The sequence below is a fragment of the Protopterus annectens genome, chromosome 1.part2, assembly GCF_019279795.1.
Source record: "Protopterus annectens isolate FY-2018-M chromosome 1.part2, PAN1.0, whole genome shotgun sequence".
Lineage (NCBI taxonomy): Eukaryota > Metazoa > Chordata > Ceratodontiformes > Protopteridae > Protopterus > Protopterus annectens.
In genome coordinates, this window is record NC_056727.1 from 813,582,494 (window position 1) to 813,609,747 (window position 27,254).

General features: G+C 38.0%; 1 protein-coding gene across 3 annotated transcripts in view; it reads right to left on the reverse strand.

The window, feature by feature from the left end:
* LTBP1 (latent transforming growth factor beta binding protein 1) overlaps nucleotides 1-26,644 on the reverse strand; it is a 2,555,437-nt gene extending 2,528,793 nt beyond the window's left edge. Inside the window, exon 1 of one of the 3 annotated variants that reach the window (XM_044058988.1) lies at nucleotides 25,875-26,644. In XM_044058988.1, the coding sequence (XP_043914923.1) occupies nucleotides 25,875-26,323 (449 nt within the window). In that variant the 5' untranslated portion in view covers nucleotides 26,324-26,644. The remainder of the gene's footprint in view (nucleotides 1-25,874) is intronic. The other 2 variants (XM_044058973.1, XM_044058980.1) reach the window with 2 other exon arrangements.
* Nucleotides 26,645-27,254: the final 610 nt, after the last annotated feature.

Genomic DNA, 27,254 nt, shown 5'->3' on the forward strand with positions numbered 1-27,254 from the left:
ATCAAGGGACTCAAACAGATGCCCTACGCAGTTAGGCTAAAGAAACTCCAGCTCTACTCAGTTGCTTACCGCCTACTCAGAGGCGACCTGTGCCTGACGTATAAAGCCATGTCCAACCCAGAATTAATGGACATGCTCCACCTCAAGAAATCCAAATCCATCAGAGCTACATGCTCCAGTGACTTAAACCTCAGCACAGAAATAAATAGAACATGCTGGAGGGACAGATTCATATCCCAGAGGCTCCCCTCACTTTGGAACAAAATCCCAATCCATGTTAGACAGAGCCCCTCAATGACCCTCTTCAAGAAGAATCTTGACGTTTGGATGGGAGATCGTAAATTTACTCCTGGGATCTCTTCTGTGTCACTGCTAGACAGAGGCATGGTAAACTAACCTTAAATGGGCTATCTTCTGTGACCTACTATATAGAGGCACAGTCAACTAATCTAAAAAGGGTGGTGAAAGCCAAACACACTCTGGCTAGGCTTGTAAATGCCCTAGGGCAGATAGCCTAGTATCAACCTATGAACCTATGAACCTATGAACAAGGACCCACCTACCTGGTATGGGCATGCCCATTCGTTCCCTGTCACTCCATCAGTCACCCAAGCTGATAATCGAACCCAGCTCAGCAGGGCCATAGTCAGGGTTTTATCCCTCTATGCCACAAAAGTAGCAAGATCTTAAGAACATTATCTGAAAAAGTTACTGCTCTATACACTCTTGTATTTGTATATCCCCTCTCTCACAAATTAGAAGGATAATCCCTCTCAACAGTGGGTGAGAGATTGCCTTATTTAACAGAGTCCAATTTATGGGTATTCATCAGAAATAATTAATTACTATTTCTGTCAAGACATACTGCTTTATTTCTCTTTGCAGATCTTATGCAGTTTTATAAATAACCTTCCTCTTCTCCTTCACCCTCCAGACATGCCCTTCCCCTCTTCTTATTCTCCTTCGGCCAACAGTAGCCCAATTTCCACCAGCACCCTGTTGGCTAACAGTACTGTAGGCAGTTGTTGTTAACCTGGACCTCAACTTAAATGGTATGGAAATCTGTATTGTTGTCCGCATATTTTATCTGGCAAAAGTTTTACACCAGATGGCCTTCCTGATGTAACCCTCCCCCTTTATCCAGAATTGGGACCAGCATGAAGAAATATACTGGCTTGTGCATCCCCCGGTGGCTGAGTTTATATATATATATATATATATATATATATATGTATATATATATATATATATATATATATATATATATATATATATATATATATATATATATATATATATATATATATATATTAAATTCTTTACAAAAATTCTTCAGTTCTGTCACAAAAGAAGATTGCCCTTCAGCTTCTAAATTATACAATTTCTAGAACTGTAGAATTGTTTCCACTGATCCCCTTCTACTATTCCTACATACACTATAAATTTTCTGATGCATTTCCTTATTTCAACCCCAAATGTTTTACTATCTTTCATTTCATTATGTTGGGCATTTTTCCAACAATTACATTGTCTAGTTTTTTTTTCTCTGTATACATTTTATATAGTTAATTTGTTTTTCCAGTTCCTCTGTCTAACCATCTCCATCACTTCTACTATATATTTTAATAGTTGTTCTTTTAGTACACATTCCTCATACGACCACCCTCTCTCTCAATGTTGCAGACCTACTGCTACCTTACACCCATCTCTGAATTTCCTTACTGACTCAAAAAATATTTGTTAATGCCTCCATCATGTTCCCTCTTTCTTTCATAGCTGTAAGTGGTTCAAGTTGATTAACTCAGTCTTGCATCTTATGCCTAATTTCTCCTTTTTATTTATCTATGCATCATTTGTGGGATACTGATGTCTTTATTTGCATCTATATCATATTATCATACGATGTAAATAGGGAATGCTATTTCATCATACTGATAATAACGAAACAACAAAATGTCAAACAAACGGAACAGCAAATTTTTTCCCAGGGAAAAAATGTGCTGCTCCGTAAAAAAAAATTAACTTAAACACAAATTTAAGTGGGGGGCTTCACCCCTCCACATCCCCCCATGTGAGGGGCTGTGCCCCCACACCCCCCCTACTTAAATATACCAACTCCGAGATCGCACCATAGTGGAGGAAATGGCAAAGTCCCGAAGACGGGTCATCGAATTCTTTCCCTGGGAAAAAATTTGATGTTCCGGGACTTCACTATTTTGCCATTTTGACAGTATCGGATCGACTAAATAGCATTCGCTATTTAGTCCATTCGATAGCATCATATAGACCCCTTTATTCTTAGCTAATTTCGCTATTCCTTCTAATCTCATGATCATTAGTACATGGTCACTTTCTAATTTAATATCCACCATCAGACTTGATCATATTATAACATATGAAGGTGCTAACGCACAATCAATTACAAATCCCCACTTATGAGACCAAGATGTATACCCATATCTGAACACATCCCTTACATTTAACATGACCATATCACACAAGGATAGACATTTTAACAACTTCACACCCTGTTTACGTATTTTATAAACCCTTTAGCTCTTTGTTTCAAAATCTATTTTATTTTTCAAACAAGTCTCAAGATTATAGTTTGTGTCTATCCTTGTACTGAAGTTTCCACTTACTATGATTTTCTTTCCTTTGTTCTTACTTTCTAATGTGCATGTAGTTAAATCTTTACAAAAATATTCTGGACTCGCTGTTTTATCTATTTTCTCCTCTTTTTGCATACATTTGTCTATCACAAGCGTTGTTCTGCTGACCTGATTACCCTTGGCTTAAATCCTTGACAATTTTTCATAAGTGCTTTTATCTCATCCTCCACTCCTCCATATTTCTTTGCTCTGCCAGACATAATCTGATTTTTTTTAATAATATGCGACATTAAACTGATTTTATTTCTCTCTCAGTTTTTTTTTTTTTTTTGCTAATTTTTTGCATCCAAAGATTCTAATTTTAACCAAAGTTCTTTTTTACCTGTTTTACTAGCTAATCCTGCAATATTCCATATGATTATTTCAAACTTTCTTCAACTCCCACTGACAATGATGCTTCATTTTCATTGAGTCTCTCTACACTGTCAAGCCATTTGACTCATCTAATGCAACAGAATTCCATAAGTCCATTTTTATGCTAAGCTTTCTTCAAGTCATGATATAATTTACTTGAAGTCCACAAATCTGTGTTATTTTTAAACTTCCACTCAACCATTGTATTTCTTCAAAATCAAGCATCCTTCCCATGACTAACCCAAATAAAATCTTAAGTGCTTTCTATAACTGAACTGGCCATTCATTCATTCAACATTGTTGATACATTATAGGTATAACAATAATAACATGGGCTTTCAACACAGTTGCACACTGATCACCAGCTTTATTTCGGCTCTCCAAGTATAAAAAAAGAATCTGATAGATAAGGTCCAGTAATTCTTCCTGTTTTAGTAAAATTCAATTCCTTGGTAGTAAATGCACTACCTGGATGCCAGCAAGAAGAAACTTAGAAGGCCCGAAAGAAAATCAACTAGAAAAGGTGAAGAGAATACACTGACTTGGAAGCATCCAGCAGCTGTTCAACAAAAAGCATTTCAAGCTCCAGCTTTGGTACAGCAGATGGCTTCCACTGGTTCAGAGAAAAAAAAAATAAGTAAACTGTGCTCAGAGTTAATTAAAATAAAATACTGAAGAATGATATCAACTCAAATAACAAAAAGATGGGAAAACGTGAACAGGCTTTAAAGACCTATTCAGATGAACTATTCAGATGAACTGATAAAACTGCAAAAATAAAAGGCTGAAATGAAGAAAAGGCTGTATGTGTATAAGATTGCTTGAGAAGAACTCTTTCAAAAATTGGCAGTGTTAGGGGACAGACCACACAGAGAACACTTGAGAATTTCTTCTATACCAAAGAAACTGGAAGAAAAATACTATATTAATTTTATGAAAGCATAAATAAGTAACTGGACTGGTATTCTACAGCAGGATTTATTAACTGAAAGGGAGCATCATGTGTATGCTCCAAATCTGGCTAGCAGAAAGCAGCCAAGATATGTATTATTAAATATGCAATCATATGGCAGAAGGGTAAAGTAGGTGGGAGGTTGGCATAATGGTTAACGTGTTTACATTACAGGCACAAGGTGCAGGGTTTGATTCTCACATAGGGTAATTGGCTAGATTTAAATGGCCCACAAGGGCAATTAGCCAAGTACTAATCTATGAACCTATTAAAAACTGGACACAGTAGAGTGTTTGTCGAAAATGATTATTCATTGTACACCAAGCAAAATTAAAGCAAATTTATCCCAGCAATCAGGGAACGTCGAGACGCAGGTGTGAGATTCAAACTTCGATATGCAGCTGTATTCAGACTATTTTTTTCCTGGAGGATTAAAGTCATTTTTTTTTTATTTTGATGCAGAGCAGGCTAAGGAGGAAATATAAAAGTTTGTCCAGCAAAAAGTGAGACATCAAACACAAGGGCACTCTGCTCCTCATTCTTCTGATAATCAAGCTAAAAGAGAGAATTTTATCGGTGAAACCTTTTCTAATATTCCAAAGGAAAATGTCTGATAAAAAAAATGCACAGGAGTCGTCCAGAAGAATCGTGAGTACCTTGGACTTGAATTGGAGTTCGGGGTTTGGAGATGGAGATAAACAGGAAGAACACTTAAATTAGTGACTAAATGTGAGATTATAATGCATCAATCACAATTGTGAATTATGGGTTACAAGGAAAAAGTGGCTGAGAAAGACTGGATTTTTGTTGACTTTGTTTTAACTTGTTGGGGACTGATAGTCATATATCCCAATTCATGTCATTAATGTTTGGAAGGACACTAAAAGAAAAAAAGAAAAAGTAACAGTAAGTAAAACATTTCTTGTACTTAACGGTATTTGTATAAAACATTTCATGATGTAAACTGCATGTTATAAAGTAAAACATTTTTAGTGAATGTTGCATGTGATAAAGATACTAAAGTAGTACTTTTTTTCTTTTTAAGTTTTAAGAAACACAGGCCTTACAATATAAACTGAGAAGAAATATTGGACAAAAGCACATTTAGGTCAATAGGCTTTTATCTTGAGCTGTTGGTATGGAGGATGGGGTATAAACATACAATAATTATACTACGTTTACAGTTTAAATGTTTTCTTTTACTTTATATATGCAAATGTCTGGATTAATACCATTGGTTTAATCTAATTACAAGTTTTTTTGTGAAAGTGAGAGAGTTTTAAAATGAGATACCACAATGTAATGAACATTTTTACTTTAGCAAATAAATTTTCAGTGTGAGTTGAGAAGTACATTCTGTTCTTATGTTTCCATGGAAATAAGCTAACTAAAGGTGAAGGTAATAAATTTAAAGATCTGGACACTGATACTCAGAGAAACATAAAATGTAAAAGGTACAAGGGCAAGCAGCTCAGTGAAAAATAAAGTTTGAATATACTGGAAGTGAATACGAGACAGCACCTTTTCTGGTAACTAAATCATTTAATACATTTACCAGAACACTGCATAATTTAGTTTTACTTAAAGATAGCCAGTTCACTTTTTCTTAGGGCTAAATGTTAATGTTTTCTGTAAGCATACAAGCTGTTATTCACATTTGGGAGGGGAATAAAGAAAAGATAAGTACAGAAATCAATTAGTGTAAGTAGGAGCACTGCCTGTAACATGTGTTTTAACATGGATAACCTTAATTTTAGGTTAATTAATGCCTATGGGTGTGGCTGTCAAGCTGGGACAACTGCACCTATCAGGAGGGTTAAACTTCATTACTTGACATTGTAAATCATTTTGTATGTTTGATTCAAGTTAAAAGGTAATGAGGTGTTCTGGGGGGTATGCGTAGCTTTTTGTTTGACAGTTTTCCTTAAAACAAAATGTTTTGCAAAATGTGACATAGGTTCAAATGGAGATGACAAAAAACAACTGTATAAAGAATTAACCTAACAAACTCTAGTGAATGCATGTTACACCAAAGCTAAAAAAGACATTTAAAAAAGCTGTCACATATAATAGGTGAGAATAATAGCTTCTTATTATAATATTTACACTAATCATATTATTTTGGAATGTGAATAGCCTCACAGGTATATACAAAAAGGTAAGACTACTATTATATCAAGAAATGCAGAGTGCAAATAGCAAGGCTACAGGATATACATTTAGAAAGAAAAGAGTGTGAAAATTTGACAAAGAAATGATTTCAAGATGGATATTCAGCAGAATATCAGGGTCAAAGGAAAAGGGGAGTACTTTACTATTTATTACAGAAGCTCCAATAATGATAAAAGGGGGAAAGGATAATAATAAAAAGAACCACAAAAAGCACAGATCCAAAGGCTTTAATAAATCCTTAGCGCCTCTGCCCATAAGCCTTCCAAGAGTAAGAAACACACATTCACCAACAACTTTAAATACAATAAATTCACTAAAATTGATTAATTAATTAAACAATTATTCAATAACAAATCACATACTTCCAATTACATTCTTTGTTGAGCCCATAGGGCTCCAAAGTACCATATTTCAAAATAAAAATAGTTTCTTTTCTTAAAAGTTTATATTTTAAACTTACACACTCACCTAAACTTAATTCAATATGTTCTAAAATACAACCCTGCAATTCAGCTGGATTAGAATTATGACATAGCAGAAAATGTTCCCCAAGTGGACTGTCTAACTTTTTATTTTTAATATCCCTAATATGTTCTTGCATATGCACCTTAAAACTTCTCAACGTCTCCTCTATATAAAACAAGTTGCAACTACATCTTAATGCATATACAACACCCTCAGTGTGACATGTACATTTTCTATTCGGTATGAATCTACAATTATTTATAAATGAAAATGACCTAGCCACATAGGTTCATAGGATGGTACAAGGCTATCAGCCCTAGAGTCTATACAAGCCTATACAAGTCTAGCCATAACAATTTCCTGGCTATTTCTTCCCACAGTACTTACTTCCCTGAACCCCTGTTTACAAACAGAGCATTTAAAGCATGGTCTGGTACATGCCTCTGATTTTATAACATAATTCCCAATAGTTACATCTGGTGGGGAAAAATAATTGTCTACTACCTATCTGCCACATTCCTGGCTCTTTTATAAGAAATGCCAATGTGGTTAGGTAAAATATGTTGTAACCCCTTATCTTTAAATAACATAGGCCAAAATTTACGAACTTTTTTTACCAATCTTGAGTCATTACATTATAAGTAGTAACAAAGAACATTTTTCTTCTTTCACTTTCATCTGATATACCTAAATTACTATTATATATTTTATTACCCTTATGACTAACATACTGGCTACCATACATCATTTGTAAAACTCTAAATTTAGCCTCCATAAATTTGTCCATATTATAACCTCTCTAAATAAACATATTTTGTGTTTCCACCACTTCTCCGTTAAAAACTGTCTGTACTACATAATTTATTAATCCTCTAGAATTCATTGTAAGGTAATACTGACATCAAATGTTGTGGATGGCAACTACTGCCATACAAAAACAAATTTCTTTGGTCAAACTTTCTATGTATTGTTGTATCCAAGCCATAAAGATGAATATCTAAAAAGTTCAACACTGTACCTAACTGGACACCATCAAATTGTAGGCCCATGTTATTAAATTGTAATTCATTCACAGATGTCTGTGCATCAGTTTCACTACCCCTATACAAAAAAATCAAATCATCTATGTATCTATAATAAAATTCTACTTTAGTTCAAAAAAAAAGTAGTGGGGTAAATGAAATCTTCCTCAAACCTAGCCATAACCAGATTAGCATACATGGGGGCAAAAGCAGCCCCCATGGCAGTACCTTGAAGTTGGTGAAAGACCTCCCCACTGAATGTAAAAAAATGATTCTTAAGACAGAACAGTACAAGATCCATCAGAAAATGAGACTGGGGGGTATCTCCCAGACATTGTAACAATGCTCGCATACCTACATTATGTTTAATGTTACTATAAACACTTTTTATGTCTAAGCTAAGCCAATACACATCATCATACCAAGTTAACACTTTTATTGTATCAAGAAAATTCTATCTTTGATATATGAAGGAATTTTGGTAACATATTCTTTCAAATGTTCATGTAACAAAATGCAAATGTTTTTCAGAAAATACCTGTCTGCCAAAACGATAGGTCTTCCACACAAAGGATTTACATTTTTATGTGTCTTAGGAAAACAATAAAACACTCCCATTTTACTCTGATCCACACTAAACTTTGTATCCACATCCTCAGAGGTAAAGTATCTCAATCTCAAACCTCTCTTTAACAAAAATTCATATTCCTTAATAGACTTATAGTATTTTGAGGAAAGGATAATAATGGAAGATTTGTGATATTAAGGGGCTACTGGCATGTATTAACATTCTACCTAAAATTGCTATTATGGAGCTTACGAAAACTGTGGGAGAAATAATCAGCTTTCAGCAGGGAATATTACTTATAGGTGGGGATACAGATTTGATTTGCAACAGTGAAAATGTATCTAGGGGCCCTAGAAGAGAACATATAACAAAAAGAGGGTAGATTTCTGAAGAAGTGTCTGAAAGTATTTGGTATGGAAGACGTGAATTCAGCAGTAGGAACTTTGAGAAAATGTATATATTATTCCCCAAGTACCATAACGGGGCTAGACTAGACAGAAATGATATTTCACAGGAACATGTGCATTTAAATAAAAACTTTGACACACACCCATTTACCACTTCAGATCATGCAGCAATATCAACTAAGATGAAAATGCAGGGTAATGAGATAAAAAACAGATACTGGCACTAACCCAACTACCTGTTAAAAATGCAGGAATTTCAGATTATATAAAAAGCAGCAACATAGAAGCCCGATAGACATATTGCTCTTTAATAGATATTTCAAACTATTATTTATTTATTTATTTAAGTTTGATGACCGGGGAAGTCCACTGGGCCATAAAGAGCCCGTTTTCAGTGGAGGCCCAGGGAGAAAAGCTCCAAGACATTACATTTTACATGTTACAATAGAAAAACAATAGTTCAAACAGAAAGGTTAAACACTAAACAGATAAAATGTTGACAAAAACATAATAAATAGACAGACAAGCACTTTTGCACCAACACTGGGTACTTCATCAGATCTATAAAACATTTAAAAAATTCAGGTAAATATAGTATAGCTATAAAGTATATCTATCTACTTTTTTTGTTTCAGTGTTTCTTTCTGAGGTGAACAACACTTTCTACCCTTCATGCTCTCCTGTTTTGCACCTCTGTTTATGTCCAACCCTGTCACAATAACCTGAACATTAAGTTTATCAGGTTAAAACATACCTTATCCAAGTGATATCACACTTCTGTGGCCCTTTCCACAAATATTACCTAAAAACGTTTTGGTTATATGCTATTACTTATTCCTACTTTCTTTTACTTTTTACTTCTCTTTTTATTTTCATCATTCCTTGCTCATTTGGGGACTAAATTTTGGAAATGCTATCTTTTCTTTTGCCAGATATCATCTGTTCTGTCCAGCTGCTCCAAAATTCTGTCTTAAAGTATTGCCCATGCTAGTGAGAGACAGTCTGCACCAACGCAAATCTAATGATTCTGCACACACAACCCAACAAAGGTAATGAAATGGCCCAAGGGAGAGTTTTGCCATGGTTGTGTTAAAGACAGGAACTAAAGATGAAGGTACACCACTGTATACTAGTGGCTAGCTCTGTAGGGTCAGAGCAGTACAACTGAAGTGATGTATCACTGTGTGCTTCAGGATGACTAAGCATGAAAGCAGCCCACTCAGGAAGAGACTGCAGCAGTAGAATAAGCATTGTATACCCACTCTATATGCAGCCTTGGTTATGTTAATGTCACTAGATGAACTCTGGGAAATCTGTTACACTGAATGCTATTATCATTAACTTTTCCATTCACTGTTCGGGGAGTGTCACACTTTAAAGCAACCTCTCTACTGTACTTGAATTCTTCCTATTTAGTACTATAATGCATGACACCTATTACAAAAATAACAAAAGTCTTATTTTTATTATGCTTTCCAAACTATGAATCCCTATTCCACAAAGCTTTTTTCATACCTAAATGTCCATTGAAAAGAAAGGATAAGTCTACTTAAACTACAACTGCCATCACATCGTCTTCCTTATTCACCTCTTCCTCCAAGAAATCTTAATTAACAGATCTAGGATTATCAAAAGTCTCAATGATAACACATTTATTACTTAATAATAACAAATCTAATAACTTTCAAACTTTTAGCTTTGCAAAAGGTAGTGCAAAGCTGACTACTCCTTTATCAGTACATCACAACTGCAGCAGTACTCGAATATAATAACATATATGTTCCAGTTTTGTCAAATGTCATAGATCTTTACAATCTTTATAAACTTATCTCAACTCTTTCTTTACACTCTCTCATTCATACATTGTATAATTATTAAATGACATTAAAATTTAAACAAAAAGTTCGCTTTCTATTTTGCCTGGTTTTCTGCTCATTTTTACTTCTTCACATCTACTGCCATGGTGCTTAATCCTAAAGAGGCTTCACGACTCCTTATCATTCTATTAAACATTTTACCTTATGTTGTGAAAGATCCAAAATGAGCGGAAATAGATGATGACACAATTTTCAACATCAAACAATAAGATCTAAGAAATTACCTGCTCAACATGGTAACTAAGAGAAAAAGTACTAAACCAGTTCCAAGGCTTTTTAGAACGACTACAATGAAAGTCAACATACAGCCACATTTTGTGTAGTCATTTAGGAATGGATAAGACAAAAGCTAGAATTTTAGGTAGATTTGACTCAACTTGTATTTTGAAGGCTATGAAGAACTTTTTGTGGCTTGCCCATAATGTCAAAGAACAGCACATGACCAATGTTTAAGAAATTTCTTGTACACTTATCAATCCTGGATGTCCCTTCTGAATGAACAGAAACAGACACCGTGGGTCCACTTGCAAAGCTGTGTAAGGATTATCAGTATATCTTGGTAATTATTGATTTTGCAGCAAAATTCTAAAGGCAGTCCCCCTACAAAGAATCAATGTAAAGTCCATTGGAAGAAGACAACTAGAACTGTAATTTTCTAGTGAAGGAATTCTCTGAGAAGTTCTTACAGAACAGAGCACTCCATTCAAAGATTCATATGTCTATAGGTAACGACCTGGGAGGGGGGGGGGGGCTATTAAAGCTTAGCCATGCTCCCCAATGAACCTGACAAATTTTGATATCTTAGGGTTATTTTAAGGGGTGTTTGTAGGTTTGGCCATGGGTGGTCAATGGCCATGCATTTATATACTGCATCTGTCTGCTAGAGACATAAGTGCCAGATCAGGGTAAGTTTCAGATTCCCCATCCACTGGTCCAAGTTATGCTTGACGTAGGCTATGGAAAAAGTCTGTTTCACATGGATGGGAAAGCTGCTCCAGAGAATGGGTGGAGTCTGAGACACATACCTGTCCCTCCAACATGTCCTACTTATGTTTCAGATGAGGCTTAGGTCCCTATATTGAGTAATTCTGATGCTATTTGTTTTGTGGATGTGCAAAAGGTCTATCAGAGTGGGATCACAGGATACTTGTACACCAAACACAGAACTCATCTCAACAACCTGTAGGAGACAGTGTACATGAATAGGGCTTTGAGGCAGTTCACAAAGAACATGCTGTTTAGACCTTGTATTCTTTTTGTGAAGGACCTCTGTGGACACTCAGCTGTTGCATATGCATATGTTGCAGGTACATACCAAAGGGGGGCACTGTACTCAATGATTTGTCTGATAATGGCCAAGTACAGTGGAACAATGAAATCCTTGGATGTCGAGATAATGCATAAACATTATCATTTTTTTAAACAGATAAGGAGCTCTGTGTACCACCTTCAAACTCATAGGTTAGCTGAATTATTTAACAAAACTTTAAAATGTATGTCATTAAAAGCTATAAAAGTGGACAGGAAAAAGTGGGACTAAGAAGTCCCATACTTTCTCTTTGTTGTGACAGAAGAACCCCCAGCCTCAACTGGATTCACACTATTTGAACTAATGCATGACACACATCCTTAGGTTTGCTAGGTGCTAAAAAGAGGAAGAAAAGATCACCTTTAAAAGCGTTACACAGCATTTTTCACAACACATGTAAACAGTACAGGAGACACAATACAGGGCATTAAAAAGAAATGTGCAGCTTAGTGGATTCAGATCAGGAGATACAATAGGTATATTAGTACCCCCTGTTGAAAATAAATCCCTTGCCAGGTGCCAAAGACCTTTTGAAATTGTAGAAAAAAATAAGTGAATTGTAAAGTGTAATAACTAGGGAAAAAGAAACCAGAACAGTTACACCAAATGAATGCTTTGGAACCCTGCAGAAAAACTAACATTCTGTAGTAAGTATGTGTGCTGAAGAGATTAAGGCACCCACATAAGGACCTAAAGGTAAAATACAGGAATCATCCTGTGAGTCTCATAAAGACTCAAAGCTGTCCTGATAGAACCAGTTTAATCCAGCACATATAAAAACTATCCTTGATGAGAAAGTATACTTGAAGCGATAGTTCATAGGTAGGTTCATAGGTAGGTACTAGGCTATCTGCCCAAAGGCATTCATAAGCCTAGCCGGAATGTGTTGGCTTTCACCACCCCCTTAGATTAGTTCCCTGTGCCTCTGTCCAGCAGAGCCACTGAAGTGATCCCCAGGGTAAACTTCCTGTTTCCTATCCACTCGTCAAGGTTTCTGTTGAAGAGTGTTTGTGAGGAGCTCTGCCTAATGTAGATTGGAATCTTGTTCCAGAGCATGGGAAGTCTCTGGAACAGGAATCTATCCCTCCAGCACATCCTATTTATTGTTGTGGTGAGGTTTAGCTCCCTAGAGCGTGTGGCTCGAGGGGATATGTTTTTCTTTAGGTGGAGCATGTCCATCAATTCTGGGTTGGACATGGCCTTGTATGTCAGGCAGAGATCACCTCTGAGTAGGTGGTATGTAACCAAGTACAGTTGGAGTTTCTTCAGTTGAGCTGCATAGGGCATCTGTTTGAGGCCAGTGATCCTCTTGGTGAGGTACTTCTGTGGTCTTTCCAGCTGTTGCAGGTGTCTTGCAAGGTACATCCCAAATGGGGCATTGTACTCTATGATGGGTCTGATGAGTGATGCGCAGACAGGCACAATGACCTCTTTTGATCTGGATGTAAACCCTTTTGTGATTAGGTGGGCCACATAGAAAGATTTTCTAACCACTTTGGCAATGTGATTTTCAAAGGAGAGATTGCTATCTACTTGGGTCCCCAGATCCCTTATTTCATCTTCCGTATTTAGGGGCTACCACCTATGTGGTAATTTGTGGGTACTTTGTTTTTTCCAAAGGGGATGACTGTGCACTTTTTGGCACTTAGCTTGAGGCCATGGTTTTGACACCAGGTATCTGTCTCTGTGAGACCCTTTTGGAGGATGGCTGTGTCAGCCGTAGAGTCAGTTATAGCCCCTAGTTTGCAGTCGTCTGTGAACTTGGTCAGCCATAGTCCTCCTGTGCTTGCCTGTACCTCTGAGAAGTATATGCCGAACAGGAGGGGTCCTAGGACTGAGCCCTGGGGAACGCCACTTGTAACCGGTTTAGAGTCAGACCTAGCTCCTGCAACTCTTACCATGTGGGTTCTGTCTGTGAGCCAGTTGGCAACCCATCTCGTGACGTAGGGGTTTATGTTCAGGCTGGTGAGCTTGTCTACAATACCAGAATGGGGAATGGTGTTGAAGGCCTTTGCGAGGTCTAGATAGGCTGTGTGGACCACCTTTCCCTCATCTATAGCCTTGGTAACTGTCTCAAAGAAGTCCACAAGGTTTAGGAGGCATGATCTGCCCTTAACAAAGCCGAACTGGGTAGGGACCAGTGTTTGAAGGTTCCCAATGTCTCTGTTAATGAGATCCATGATGATGCGCTCCATAGCCTTGCAGACCAAGCTAGTCAGGCTTATAGGGCAATAGTTCCCAGGGTCTGTTGTGGCTCCACCTTTGTGGAGTGGAATAACCTTTGTTGTGCTCCACTCTATGGGCACGTAGCCTGTGGAGAGGCTGAGTCTGAACAGTGTGTTTAGGTGAGGGGTTAGTTCATCTTTGAGCTCATATAAGACGCAGCCTTGGACATCGTCTGGTCCCACTGATGCTGTGTTTTTGGCTTTGGAGAGGGCTGTTTTAACCTGAGTATCTGTGACTTCAGGGGCACTACATTCTTCTGGTATGGTTATGGGCCCTTTTGGGGGTGAGAGGAGGGTGAAGTTTGCACTGAGCCTGTCTGCCAGGATGTTGGCGATATCGGTCAGTTCAGTGTATTTTGTGCCATTCTGCACTAACTCTGAGCAGATCTGGGAATTGCCACTTAGATTCTTGACATAGCTAAAGAATGCCTTGTGGTTATCTTGGAAGTCCTTGGCAATTTTTCTTTCAAAGCTAGCCTTGGATGATTTTATGAGGGATCTTAGTTTCTTGCTGATACTGATCAGGGATGTCTTCCCCTCTTGGGATTTTACTCTTTTCTGTACTAGTTTCCTCCTTCTATTGTATAGCTTGTTTATGGCAGGGGTCTACCAGACTGGTTTCCTTTTCTTGGAGGAGTGACTCTTGGTTTTGCTTGGGATAGCATGATTCATGCATTCTTGCAGGTGCCCATAGAGTGCATTAGTAAAGGATTTTGCAGCTTGGGCAGTGTTATCCTTTAGCATGGGGGATTTGAAACTTTCCACCTCGGTCTTAAGTAACGTAAAGTTTGCTTTTGAAAAGCTTTTCATGGTGGTTTCCTTGACTGGGGGGGTGTGGATATCCAGAGTGATTAGTTTATGATCAGATCTAACCAGCGAGGGGTAGACATCTGGTGTGGTACACCAGTCGCCCATGTTGATGATGATCAGGTCCAATATGTTGTCACCTCTGGTGGGGGTGTTGACCAGTTGATCTAGGGCGTTTGAGTTTATAAATTCTAGGAAATGTTGGGCAAGGGAGTTAGTACTTGAGTAGTTCTCCCAGTTAATGTTTGGGTAACTGAAATCACCCAATATCAGGGTGTTTAGTAGGACCTTTATGTTTCCCAGTGTTTCCAGAAATGCGGAATGGGGGTCCTGGGACATGGTGAGTGATCTGTAGCAAGCTACAATTTAAATTGCAGTTCTGCCCGTTGTTAGTTGCACATGGATGATCTCTGAAGCATCGTGCCGTGCCACTAACCTGGAGGTGTGGGTATCCTTGATAAATATGGATACTCCCCCGCCTTTTGTATTTTGGTCCGGGTTTTGTGGCCGAAATGTATGGTATGAGTTGTAGCCTGGTAGTGCTGGAGCCTTAAACCAGGTTTCTGTTACTGCACATATATCGATTTTCTCCATACTGAGGAGTGCCTCGAGTGCATGCATTTAGAGGTTTAGACTTCTGGCATTGAGTAGCATTACTCTCAGTTTTTTGTTACTTGTGCTATTTACGGCTGTGGGTTTGTCTTTTGAGCCTTGCCTAAAAAAGGCACTATGGGGGTGGTAAACAAGTCCTGGCCAGTATTCGAAAGCCTAAGGGTGACAGGTGCAAGCTGTCTCTAGCGAAGCAGCGTGACTTGTCGAGCATGTCATCCCTGGCTGACAGACACATGAATGACACCAGAAGCCTAGCCAATCGTTGAAACTGATCATTTTTTCTTTATATCATGGTATCATTCTTGGTGAGGACAGGATGCTACTCAGGATCAGGGTCATACCGGCCTGGGCTATGTGATCAGAGAGCTCTTCCATGTCTCTTTTCATGAAGTCCAGGGAGGTATGGCTCAGGTCATTCACACCAACATGGACAATGACAGGGTCGTATTTGTACTTGTTCTGGAGTGACCTGAGTGCTTGTGTTATGTGGCGGATCCTGGCACCCGACAGGCAGCTAACGGTAACCTTCTCCTTGTTCAGTCTAGTGAGTGGGACGTCAGTTTGCCTGACTATAGCGTCACCTATTACTATTGTGTTGGTTATGGTATTTTGCCTTAAGGGATGTGATTGCGTGGCGCACTGGTTTTGTGAAGCATGTGCTTCATGGTTTGTGTTTGGGGGTGGAGGTTGCTTGGATGTCTGCTTTGGAGGTCTCTGTTGCTTTGCAGATTTTTATTTACAGCCTCTGAGTATGTTTTTGTGTATTTATGTGTGTTTTTGACCAGTGCTGGTTTCATAGGTCTATGTGAGACTGGTGGTGTGATGCAAGAAATTCCCTTCTCCTCTTGACTGTTTGGTCCAGTCTTGGGTTGAGAGAGCTTAGCCTCCAGTTTGGCTGTATAATTGCATCTCTCGCATGCATTAGTGTTAGGTGGTAGGAGGAGAGGGTTTTCTGTGTACATGAGGCAGTTGTAACATTGCCTCTAAATGCACAGATTCACCAGCTGGACCAGAGAGTACACCTGAAACTGCCCTTTGGACATGCCGGGATAGGTACAGTGAGCTGTTTTACTGACTGGCTGGTAAGGTTGAATAGAAAGCCTTATCCTTCTCTACAGTATAGGGAGGATCTAGTGCTAAGGTTCATTATTGCTTGCTATGAGTTTTGAGCACGTGCCAGGCTGAGAAGTGAATGGTTTGAGTGCTTAAGTTGAAAGTTTGTCTAGTTCCAAGGGAAAAACTGAAGAGTAGACTTTGTGGAGCCGGGAATACTTATACCCTAGCTAACCGACACTGCCTGGCGCGCAAAACCGCGCTAATGCGGGTTTTATAGCAGGGAAATGAAAAAGATAGAAATTAGCCCAAAATGGCCAACAAACTACTAATTTCTGAGCTGAAACCACTCCTCCAGGAACAGATAGGCTGCTCAAATCTCCCCTCTCTCACAGGTGAACAGAGAAACTTCCTTCCATCCAAGCAAGGTATGGGCAAACACAGAAACTTGTAACACAGCCCTGAATTCAGCACTAACCTGAAAACTGGACTATACTAGCTTAGAAAGGAGGGAAAGCAAGTATTTTTTTTTCCAGAAAGTAAAGCAGATACAATCAAAAAAACACTTTAAATGCACAGAAATGGCTATCACACTTGAGTGTGTAGCCTACAACAGTTAAACAGCTAATTTAAACACAAAAAATGACTTTGTTAAAGTGCAGGCAGTAAAATAAGTACAATATGTAGCTGAAACAAGCTTTTTAAATCACAGAAACTCTAAAAAATCAGCATTTTAGACGGAATTAGTTAAAGGCAGCAAGTAAATGCAGAAAAATTATACTTAATCACTACAAAGTCTCTCTTTTGTCTCTCTGCTGCTGCAGAACTCTGCAGGGCACCAGGCAGGAGCTTGCTGGGCTGTATACAAGCACAAAAAACTTGCAAATAATGGTTTTATAGCAGGGAAATGAAAGATATAGAAATTAGCCCAAAATGGCCAATAAACTACTAATTTCTGGACTGAAACCACTCCTCCAGGGACAGATAGGCTGCTCAAAGCTCCTCTCTCTCACAGGTGAACAGAGAAACTTCCTTCTATCCAAGTAAGGTATGGGCAAACACAGAAATTTGTAACACAGCCCTGAATTCAGCACTAACCTGAAAACTGGACTATGCTAGCTTAAAAAAGCGGGAAAATAAGTTTATATTTTTTTTTGTTTTTTTTTTCAGAAAATAAAGCAGATACAATCAAAAAAACACTTTAAATGCACAGAAATGGCTATCACACTTGAGTGTGTAGCCTACTACAGTTAAACAGGTAATTTAAACACAAAAACAACTTTGTTACAGTGCAGGCAGTAAAGTACGTACAATATGTAGCTGAAACAAGTTTTTTAAATCACAGAAACTCTAAAAAATTGGCGTTTTAGGTGGAATTAGCTAAAGGCAGCAAGAAAATGCAGAAAAATTATACTTAATCACTCCAAAGTCTCTCTTTTGTCTCTCTGCTGCTGTAGAACTCTGCAGGGCACCAGGCAGGAGCTTGCTGAGCTGTATACAAGCACAAAAACCTTGCAAATGCAGGTTTTATAGCAGGGAATGAAAGAGATAGGAATTAGCCCAAAATGGCCAATAAACTACTAATTTCTGGGCTGAAACCACTTCTCCAAGGACAGATAGGCTGCTCAAATCTCCCCTCTCTCACAGGTGAACAGAGAAACTTCCTTCTATCCAAGCAAGGAATGGGCAAACACAGAAACTTGTAACACAGCCCTGAATTCAGCAGTAACCTAAAAGCTGGACTATACTCGCTTAGAAAGGCGGAAAATCAAGTATATTTTTTTTGTTTTTTTTTTCCAGAAAATAAAGCAGATACAATCAAAGAAACACTTTAAATGCGCATAAGTGGCTATCACACTTGAGTGTGTAGCCTACAACAGTTAAGCAGGTAATTTAAACGCAAAAACAACTCTGTTACAGTGCAGGCAGTAAAATAAGTACAATATGTAGCTGAAACAAGCTTTTTAAATCACAGAAACTCTAAAATAAATTGGCGTTTTAGGCAGAATTAGCTAAAGGCAGCAAGAAAATGTAGAAAAGTGATACTTAATCACTCCAAAGTCTCTCTTTTGTCTCTCTGCTGCTGTCAAACTCTACAGGGCTCCAAGCAGGAGCCTGCTGAGCTGTATACAAGCACAAAAAACTTGCAAATACGGGTTTTATTGCAGGGAAATGAAAGAGAGAGAAATTAGCCCAAAATGGCCAATAAACTACTAATTTCGGGGCTGAAACCACTCCTCCAGGGACAGATAGGCAGCTGAAAGCTTCCCTCTCTCACACGTGAACAGAAAAACTTCCTTCTATCCAAGTAAGGTATGGGCAAACACAGAAACTTACCAGAATCCCAATGACAAGCAGTCAGAGAAGAAATACTGAACCTGTTTAAACTGTAGGTTATAGAAGAATAAAAAGTAAGCAGATCAGTACCATTCTACAGGTCTAACAACTTTACATAGTTAAACAGCATATATAAATGTGATGCATGTTTTATGTAGAATTGGTTGAAAAATTGGGAAAGGCTATGTTTCTGTCCACTCTGGACCTAATCGAAGGCTGTTGGCATATTCCAGTATCCTCATAAGCTACAGAAAAAAATGTCCTTCCTTACACCAGATGGACTCTTCCTCTACAGAGTCCCACCTTATGCTCAACATGGACCACCCACAACATTTCAGAGGCTAATGGAAAAGTCTTTGAGACTCCAACCCAAGTGTGCTACAGCTGACCTGGATGACTTTGCTACATTCTTTTATAATTAGGAAAGTCACCTCCACAAATTCTAATCCATTCTGAATTTTTGCTTCGAGCTGGATTGGTTGCTATTCCAGTAAAGTACAAGTTAAGCATGACAGAAGTCTGTTATTTGGGCATTTTATGCTGAAGTGAGATCTTATTTGAAAATATTACTAGGAGTATTATTATGTAAAATTAACAGTACTGAGTACTATTATGTAATGGTGATGTCACTTGGAATAAGATAAAACAGATTAGATGAAGAAGCTGACTATCTTCTAGGTGGGTAACATTAGGAACAGTGTATTTTGATAAATTTGGGGTGAAGATCATGCACAGAAAATACAAGAGTGGTGCATGCTGTCTACTTCTGTATGTTTTATTGAATTAAAATTTCTGTACTGGTCAAAGCTTCAGGTCCAAGAAACTTACAAAAAAGAAACATTTTTGGAGGGGGCAAGTCTCCTGGACCCCACATGTGCAGCTTCACTTCCTATAACACATTACTTACGTACATGCTATGTAACTGCCTAACTGTGGAGAAAAGCCCACACAAATTGTGTAACTGCCTGTGTGCAAACTGAAACTGTATCAGAAGTGATTACTTATTAGCGTCAGTCTCATGGCATAGTCTAAATGTTCTAAAACTGTGAGGCCATCCTCCCTGAGAAGACCCAAGCAAGCCTAATAATGTTCAGTCAATATGTGCATTTGACTGCAAATCTACAGCACAAGAAAAACATGCTAAGCCAAATTCTGAGCACATCAGTGCAACTTCAAAAGAAAGCAGACACCAAAACAGAAGTGTTCTTTGTAGAAATTTCCACAGAGTAACTCTTACAAGTACAATTAGTTTACTGAAGTCCAGTTCACTGAATCTTGCTTCTACAAACCTGACACAGAGATTGACCACTTAACTGAAGACTGATTTCTCGAAGTCTAGAAAAATGCATATTTCAGTTTGACAGCTGATGAGAAACACATTGTGTGTGTGTGTGTGTGTGTGTGTGTGTGTGTGTGTGTGTGTGTGTGTGTGTGTGTGTGTGTGTGTGTGTGTGTGTCCAGGGGCACATGCAGGTGTGTATGCGTAATACCTCTCAACTGTCCAGATCTTTGCAAAATGTCCAGATTTTTGCCTCATATTTTTGGTCTATTCTTCATACAATTTGTGGCTTTCTGGCAAATGACTGAGAATTGAAATCACTAAATAATGATAGATATTTGAATTTGAGACTTCATATCCTTCAGGAAATGCATGCTAACACAAATCTTTTTATTCGAGCAACCTTATAAGTTTATAAGAGCAACTTTTAAAATATGTCCCTATTTTTGGTCCTTTATCCCATCATCACTTTAGGATTTGTCCAGATTTCTTGGTCTAAGAGGTTGAGAAGTATGGTATGTGTGCGTGTGAGTATTTGTATCTATGTCAGTATGTGTGAGAGTGATTACCCCTTATTCCAAGACAGCAGTAATGAAGGAATGTGCCATGTCCACCAAAGTGCAGTGATCTCAAATCTGAATACATTAAATTGTGAGGTATAGGTGACACATGAGCCCTTCCACACCACTGAAATCATTCTCTTTACAGGCTTTACCAAAAACTGTCTTCTTTAGAGAAGTCTGCTTTCAGTGTCCACCTTCCTGAAGTAACAGCAACTCACATTTCTGCAAAGCTTCCTACTACAAGCCTGGTAATGAAGTAACTGCTTCCAGCCAATTCAAAAAAACGCATTCTTATAATAATCTGCCTAAGGCAACCTTAAAGTTGTAAAAACATGTATAGTCACTCAATAATTTATCTTGATAGGACAAAAATAATTTTGCAATTTATGATTTTTCAACTGTCATTAAAATTCCATGAAAAAAATAAATACTTAGCCATTTATAGCCAGGCTTTCTTTATTTTGTAGTCTATAAATATAATTCATCAAGTTGACACACGAAAGGTAATGCAGACCAGACCTCACATACATATACTTGCTGTGTCCGGAATTCCAAAAAGAATTGGGAATAGGTGGCATGATGCACCGATCAGTTATGCAAAGCCCAATTCCATAACAAAGTGGCTTTGCCAGTCCTCATTTGGTGGACATCAATGAAACCTGGCAAAGCCATATGTCGGACTACAAAAAGTGAATTGGGCTTGAAGAGCAGTAACAGTCTGGAGTGGTTTGCACACCATTGTAAAACCCCAAAGCAAAAGAGCTGAAGTCAGTAGGCTGATATGGTGCTGCTAAAGCCTCTAAGAAATACTTGGTACAACAAGCACTGCTCATAGAAAGCCACATTGCTTGTAAAATTAACTCATTCAAGCCTACAGTGCCTTTTTGTATGTCTCCAGTTCACATCTGTAGCTCCTTATGGTGTTCAGACATTTTTTGGACCTGGCTTCTTTGACTAAGTGACTTACCAGCTAACATTAGGCAGTATTAGAAAGTGCAGCAATTTGTTAACAAAATTACATTATGATTGTTAATCTATGATGTTCTGCTGTAGAGAAATTAATCACTGTTTTTCACTTATTATTCATATTTTCATAACTGAGAACCTTACATGTTATTGAGGGGTGTGGTGTGATACTCTGTGGTGGGAGACAGGAAAATTCATTCTCAATGTCCAGTTATATAGCACTGCCTGAGACATTTCTAGTTGCTTATTAGTAATTATGAAAACAAACAATATTTTCATATGTAGCTAATAATTCAAAAAAACAAGTGACTTACAAACTGTTTCATGACATCAGGGAAAACCTTACATGATATTGAAAAAACTGTATTTGATATCTGCACTGTAAGTTGCACATCTCAACAGAAATTTGTCTTTATTTATATTACCATTTATATAATTAAACATATGTTTTCATATTTCTGTAAATATCTCAATAAACATGCACTCCTATAGGATTTTCTTGTTGCCATGCGAAAGCTTATGTCTAGTTAACAAAACTGTTCTAACAATATATGTCTAGGTTGTACAGCTACTTAGATAATTTGTAAAACTTTAGCAAAAAATATAATTTTGGGTTTGTATGGATAGAAAAAGCTGCGGTGGTACAGTGGTAGCGTTGTTGCCTCACAGCATGAGGTTCTCCTGTTTGATTCTCAGCTGGAGTGCCTTCTGTGTGGAGTCTGCATGTCCTCCCCGCGGTCGAGTGGCCTCCGAAAGACATGCGTGAATGGGCGTGCCTTCGCTGAAGGTCGGGCTGGCAACTAGGCACCATACAAATCTACTGCCAATCATTAGTGGACCGGAGTTCTGCTGTGGCGACCCCTAACCGGGAAAAAGCCAAAAAGACAAACAGTATTTATAGAAAGACTATGAATGTGCTAATTGTTATCAGTGTAAAGAACACTTCTTACTGATAACATTGCTATTTGTACAGTTTTAATACCTTTCACTGTTCAGAGAATATCTACATTTGTATATCTTATGTTTTTTAACTTTATTTTCAGAAAATGCTCTAGAATGCAAGATGTGGAGTTAAGTCCCACATACAGGTGCATCCGTACCGTTACTGCTGGGGAACCGCTGGGGGTGGTTGGGGATTGCACGGGTGAACATTAAGGTCAGTAACCAAATAAAGTGCAAAATCAATTATCCCAGAATAAAAGATGGCAAATCAATCTAATCCTTTTTTTCTTAACATTTACTGCAGTTCTCTTAACAAGTACCTAGCTTTCATTTCCCTTAGCTTTATAAACAGATACACACTATAAATGATACTTAAGAGACAAAATATATTGTGCTTATGTGTTCCACCCATACACACATCATAATATATCCCAAAAAAGCTAGTAGTTCAACAAAAGGAACACTGAAGAAAGTCCCACAAGTGATACTCATTAGTGATTTACAAGCACCTACTTTTTTTGAAAGCGTAAGTGAAGTGCTACTAAGATGCACATCTCTTGAAGTTAAGGAAAACAAATTTTTACACTCCACGGTACTGACAGAATTGTGTTAGCGAAGTGATTATAGTCATTCACTATAAAGAACCTCATTTATTTCTCATGCTATTACAACTTCTGTCTTAGTTTGCTTAAACAGGAACAGTCCTCATCAACAGTACTGACTTATATTACTTTACTTAAAAGCAACACACTTGTAAACCACATTAAAAAAACTTCATAAAAATATAATAGTTTCAAATTATTTTATAGTGACTACATGTAGGAGACATTTCCTACTATGCTGCATTCTTTTCATTTCTCCTTCATGTTTGTAGAAGGCAAAGATAAAGTATACATGTAATACTGTGTATCTCCTATATGTTGTAGCCAATCAGTGACTGCACTGCAAACCAGAATGCCATTAAAGTCTATACACCTAAATCGCCATGGTGTCAATCATACAACAGGTACTGGAGTCCCATCTGTAGCATTAAAATAAGGCATTCATTTCAGTGGATCTGCACTTAACTCAATGTGTCTTGCTTACCAGAAGTGCTGCAGACATCATAACAGAATATCAAAGCCTCTGCCTCAATGGATCAAGCCGCACATTTCAGGTCACATCTGCTCTATATACATTACATTTATTAATCCTTACCTAATAACCTACAAGTGCCCAAGTACTGTCCACCACATGATACTCTCCAAATACTCTCCTTAAACAGAATACTCTCAACCTCTTACTGAAATGACAAAACAATTTTACATATTACTGCTGCCTGCACAATCCATTAAGCTGTATGTGGGCTTTATCATTACTAACTTCTATCTCTATTAAAACTTAGAATGTATAAATGTAACTAGTGTATGTGTATAAATGTAAATAGAAACGTAACTACTCTGTGTTTGACTGGAACTTAGTATAATGCAATGTAAGCAAATGGAACTTTTCTCCCTGTGCCTCCTCTGAAAATGGTACCCAGTCAGACTTTCCCAGTAAACAAAGACAAATAAATAAAAATATCATTCAGCAAATTTGACTGGACATGTAATAATGAAATGTCTTTTGAGTGACTTCTTCCAAGTATATTACTTACAACTTAATATTACACATATTTGTATATTTGAGTTCTTAAATTACTTCAGAAATCCCTCACTGCAACCAAGTAAACTTAGACTGCACTCTGAGGCAATTACTAAATTAAAATAAACACCAGACCCAAATAGCAGGTGCCTAAAATATAAACACGTTTTACTCTTAAACACCAACTCCACAATTCAAATGCTTGAAATAAAACACAAGGCTCAATTTCATTTTGGCTGTGCGCCAGAATTGGACACCAGTAGTTCAAAGGATAAGGGGCATCCATTATAGTGCTGGGAAAGAGTTTCATTCACTCTGTACATAGCAAACGGTTGCAGAAGGCAGGCATGAAACATCAAAGAGCAGAAATCAATTGATAATGTCCATTATTTACAGCCATAGTCTAAAATTACAGCGAGATCAGGCTAGTGATAGCAAAAAAAAAAAAAAAAAAAACACACATAGATGTGGGAAAGTAGTCCAAGTTTGCCCCACTGCTCACTGAGTTAACTACCTTCAGGATTCGTACTCTTTTGACTGCACCCTGAGCAAGCTTTTTTTTTTTTTTTGCTAATGTAAGTGCATACTATAAGAAGGAACACGGAAACTTACCGGGCTATTATGTCAAAAAGCAGCCTTTTCCATTCAGGGCTCTCTACACCTTACTATCAAAGACTGCACTGCATGCAGGGATAGCTCTGAATTTCTCTGCCCAAAACTCAGTGCAGTTTTTAAAATATTAATCTAATTTACTTACAAAGTTAATAGAGCAAACAGGTCTTGCATCAGTATTCATTTTATGAAGAACTAGGAGACTCTGATGTCTGGCATTACATTGTTGAATGTAATTCTTAGTGATTTACCAAATATATATATATATATAGTATGGGGCTAAAAAACAAAATCAGATTCGTTCTGCAAAATCAAAACAATTTGAGAGCTGTGCCTGCAAATCGCTTTGACAAATGATTTAATTTCCTGTACAGTTTTAACGCCCTGAAGCACTGCATTGAGTATTCTGACTACATGAAAGGCATAGGTTAATTTAAGAAATCACTGCAAATAATAACTACTGCACTGTGAAATTGTAAATAAAACAAACCACAGAAACAGTCTACAATCTATTTACAAAGCTGAATGTGTTGCTGAATGGTGATTAAATAACCTAAAAGCACACCTGCCCCACCCCACATATTATGTTTCATTTAATGGGGACCCATAAGAAAGGAATTATATCTGCTATACAATAAACTGCAATGTACAACAACTGTCTTGAGCACTGGTTATGTAATGGGAAATGTAGCTGTAAATGAGCTTGGAGCATGAGCGATTCCGAATAAATTACATTTAACTCATACTCTCCCGTCTCTCCAAGCACACATTGTAGAATGCTGCACAAAATGCAGTTTTGGATTCTCGCAACAGGCAGTCTGTGGCAATCTGAAACTTACCGTCTTCCTAGATTTTTTTAGTGTTCTCCAATTCACAAACCCCATTCTCTAAAGTTTGTAAATGACTGCAGGTCGTGATAACACAGCATTGAAATTGTTTTTCCAATCCACTGTGGAAATATTTATTACTGTCTCGCAACTATTATTTGTGAAACTTTTATGTTTCCAGGTAAAAGCTAAGAGAGTCCTGTCTGCAGTTTGCCTTGTACTCTACTCACCCTTGGAGTTGCAGCTGCTGGAGCTGCACACTGGCGCCGCTACTCCGCTGCACCGTCTCGCGCCGAAGCTGCACGCTGGGGCCCGTGCCCTTTTGCTGATGCTGCTCTATATGTTGCTGCACTATAACAGGGGCTTCCCCTGCAGAGTGAGATTTGAGCTGTAAGCTCGGTCCGAGGTGTAAGGTGGTGCCTTCTTTCATACCCATCCTGCGGGTCCGCACCTGGTTGCTGTAGCTACCCTGCAACTCTAGGTTGAAAGTCTGTGGCTGTTGCCTTGCTACTCCTATCCTGGAAACAGACCCAAGACGCCTGCCAGTAGAACCAGCTTGCCCCCGCTGCACAACATAAGTGATCCGCTGTAGTCCTCTGTCGTCGGGGGAACTCAGTGCTAAAGCAAAATTAATGATTGTGTAGAAGACACAGAGCCACTTTTTCCAATAAATTCCCATAATGTATGTATAAGTAATCCAACTTGTTAAAAGAGTCTCTCCTAGTTCTCTAACTTAGAAGTCTGCGACCTCTTCCCCTTAGACCGCCTCTTAGGTGTTCTTGGATATTTTACAAAAGGTACTTCTCTGAGACCAGATGTTAGAAATATTTACCACCAGAGGGATGAACCCGTTTTCACTGTGCAGAGAATCATTGCAAACAGAATTCTGAAGAACTGCAGTGATCAATGATTTTATAGAGGGTCGGATCCTGGCAGGGGCAGCAGCAGATGTTCCGGTGGCTCTATCGAAATGGCCGAGTGTACAATAATTTAAGTCTGAACACTTGAAAAGTCCTTAAAAACTTTTAGTGTGTGAGCTGGAGTGACAGCCATTTGAGCAGCCAATCTCGGGCAGACATGACGTCATGCAGCAGACTCTTATTGGAAAATAAATGTGGGGCCGGTGGTTCAGCTTTTGCTCAAACGTTTATGTGATATAGAGTGCATACCAGACGAATGTAAATCTTTTGGAATCTGTCAGAAAGTATTGACTGAATTTATAGCATTCCTTTTGATAAGTGCTGTGATCACATCCAGATTCCTATAGCATGGAAACTTTATGTGTGGCAAAGTTAAGTAAAGCTATTCATTTGCTGTGGTTCACAGTAGATAAATACATAATTTTCAAGCTGTTGTTAAATTATGTTCAGCCATTCAACTACTGTGCCACTCGAGAACATTTTGTTTCTTTCATTTTAAAATGTACATTTTCTTGATATGTTCATTACATTACATGGAGCATTAATCTGTGGTTTAGAGTTATTTTACCTCCACTTTGTGAATAGCGTAGGAGAGTCATTTCCCTGCAAAGGTGTATTTCTCAAGTTAAATGCAGTACATGTATTGTATTACACAGTGGAGTCAGAGACACAGTGTGCTGATACATTGCC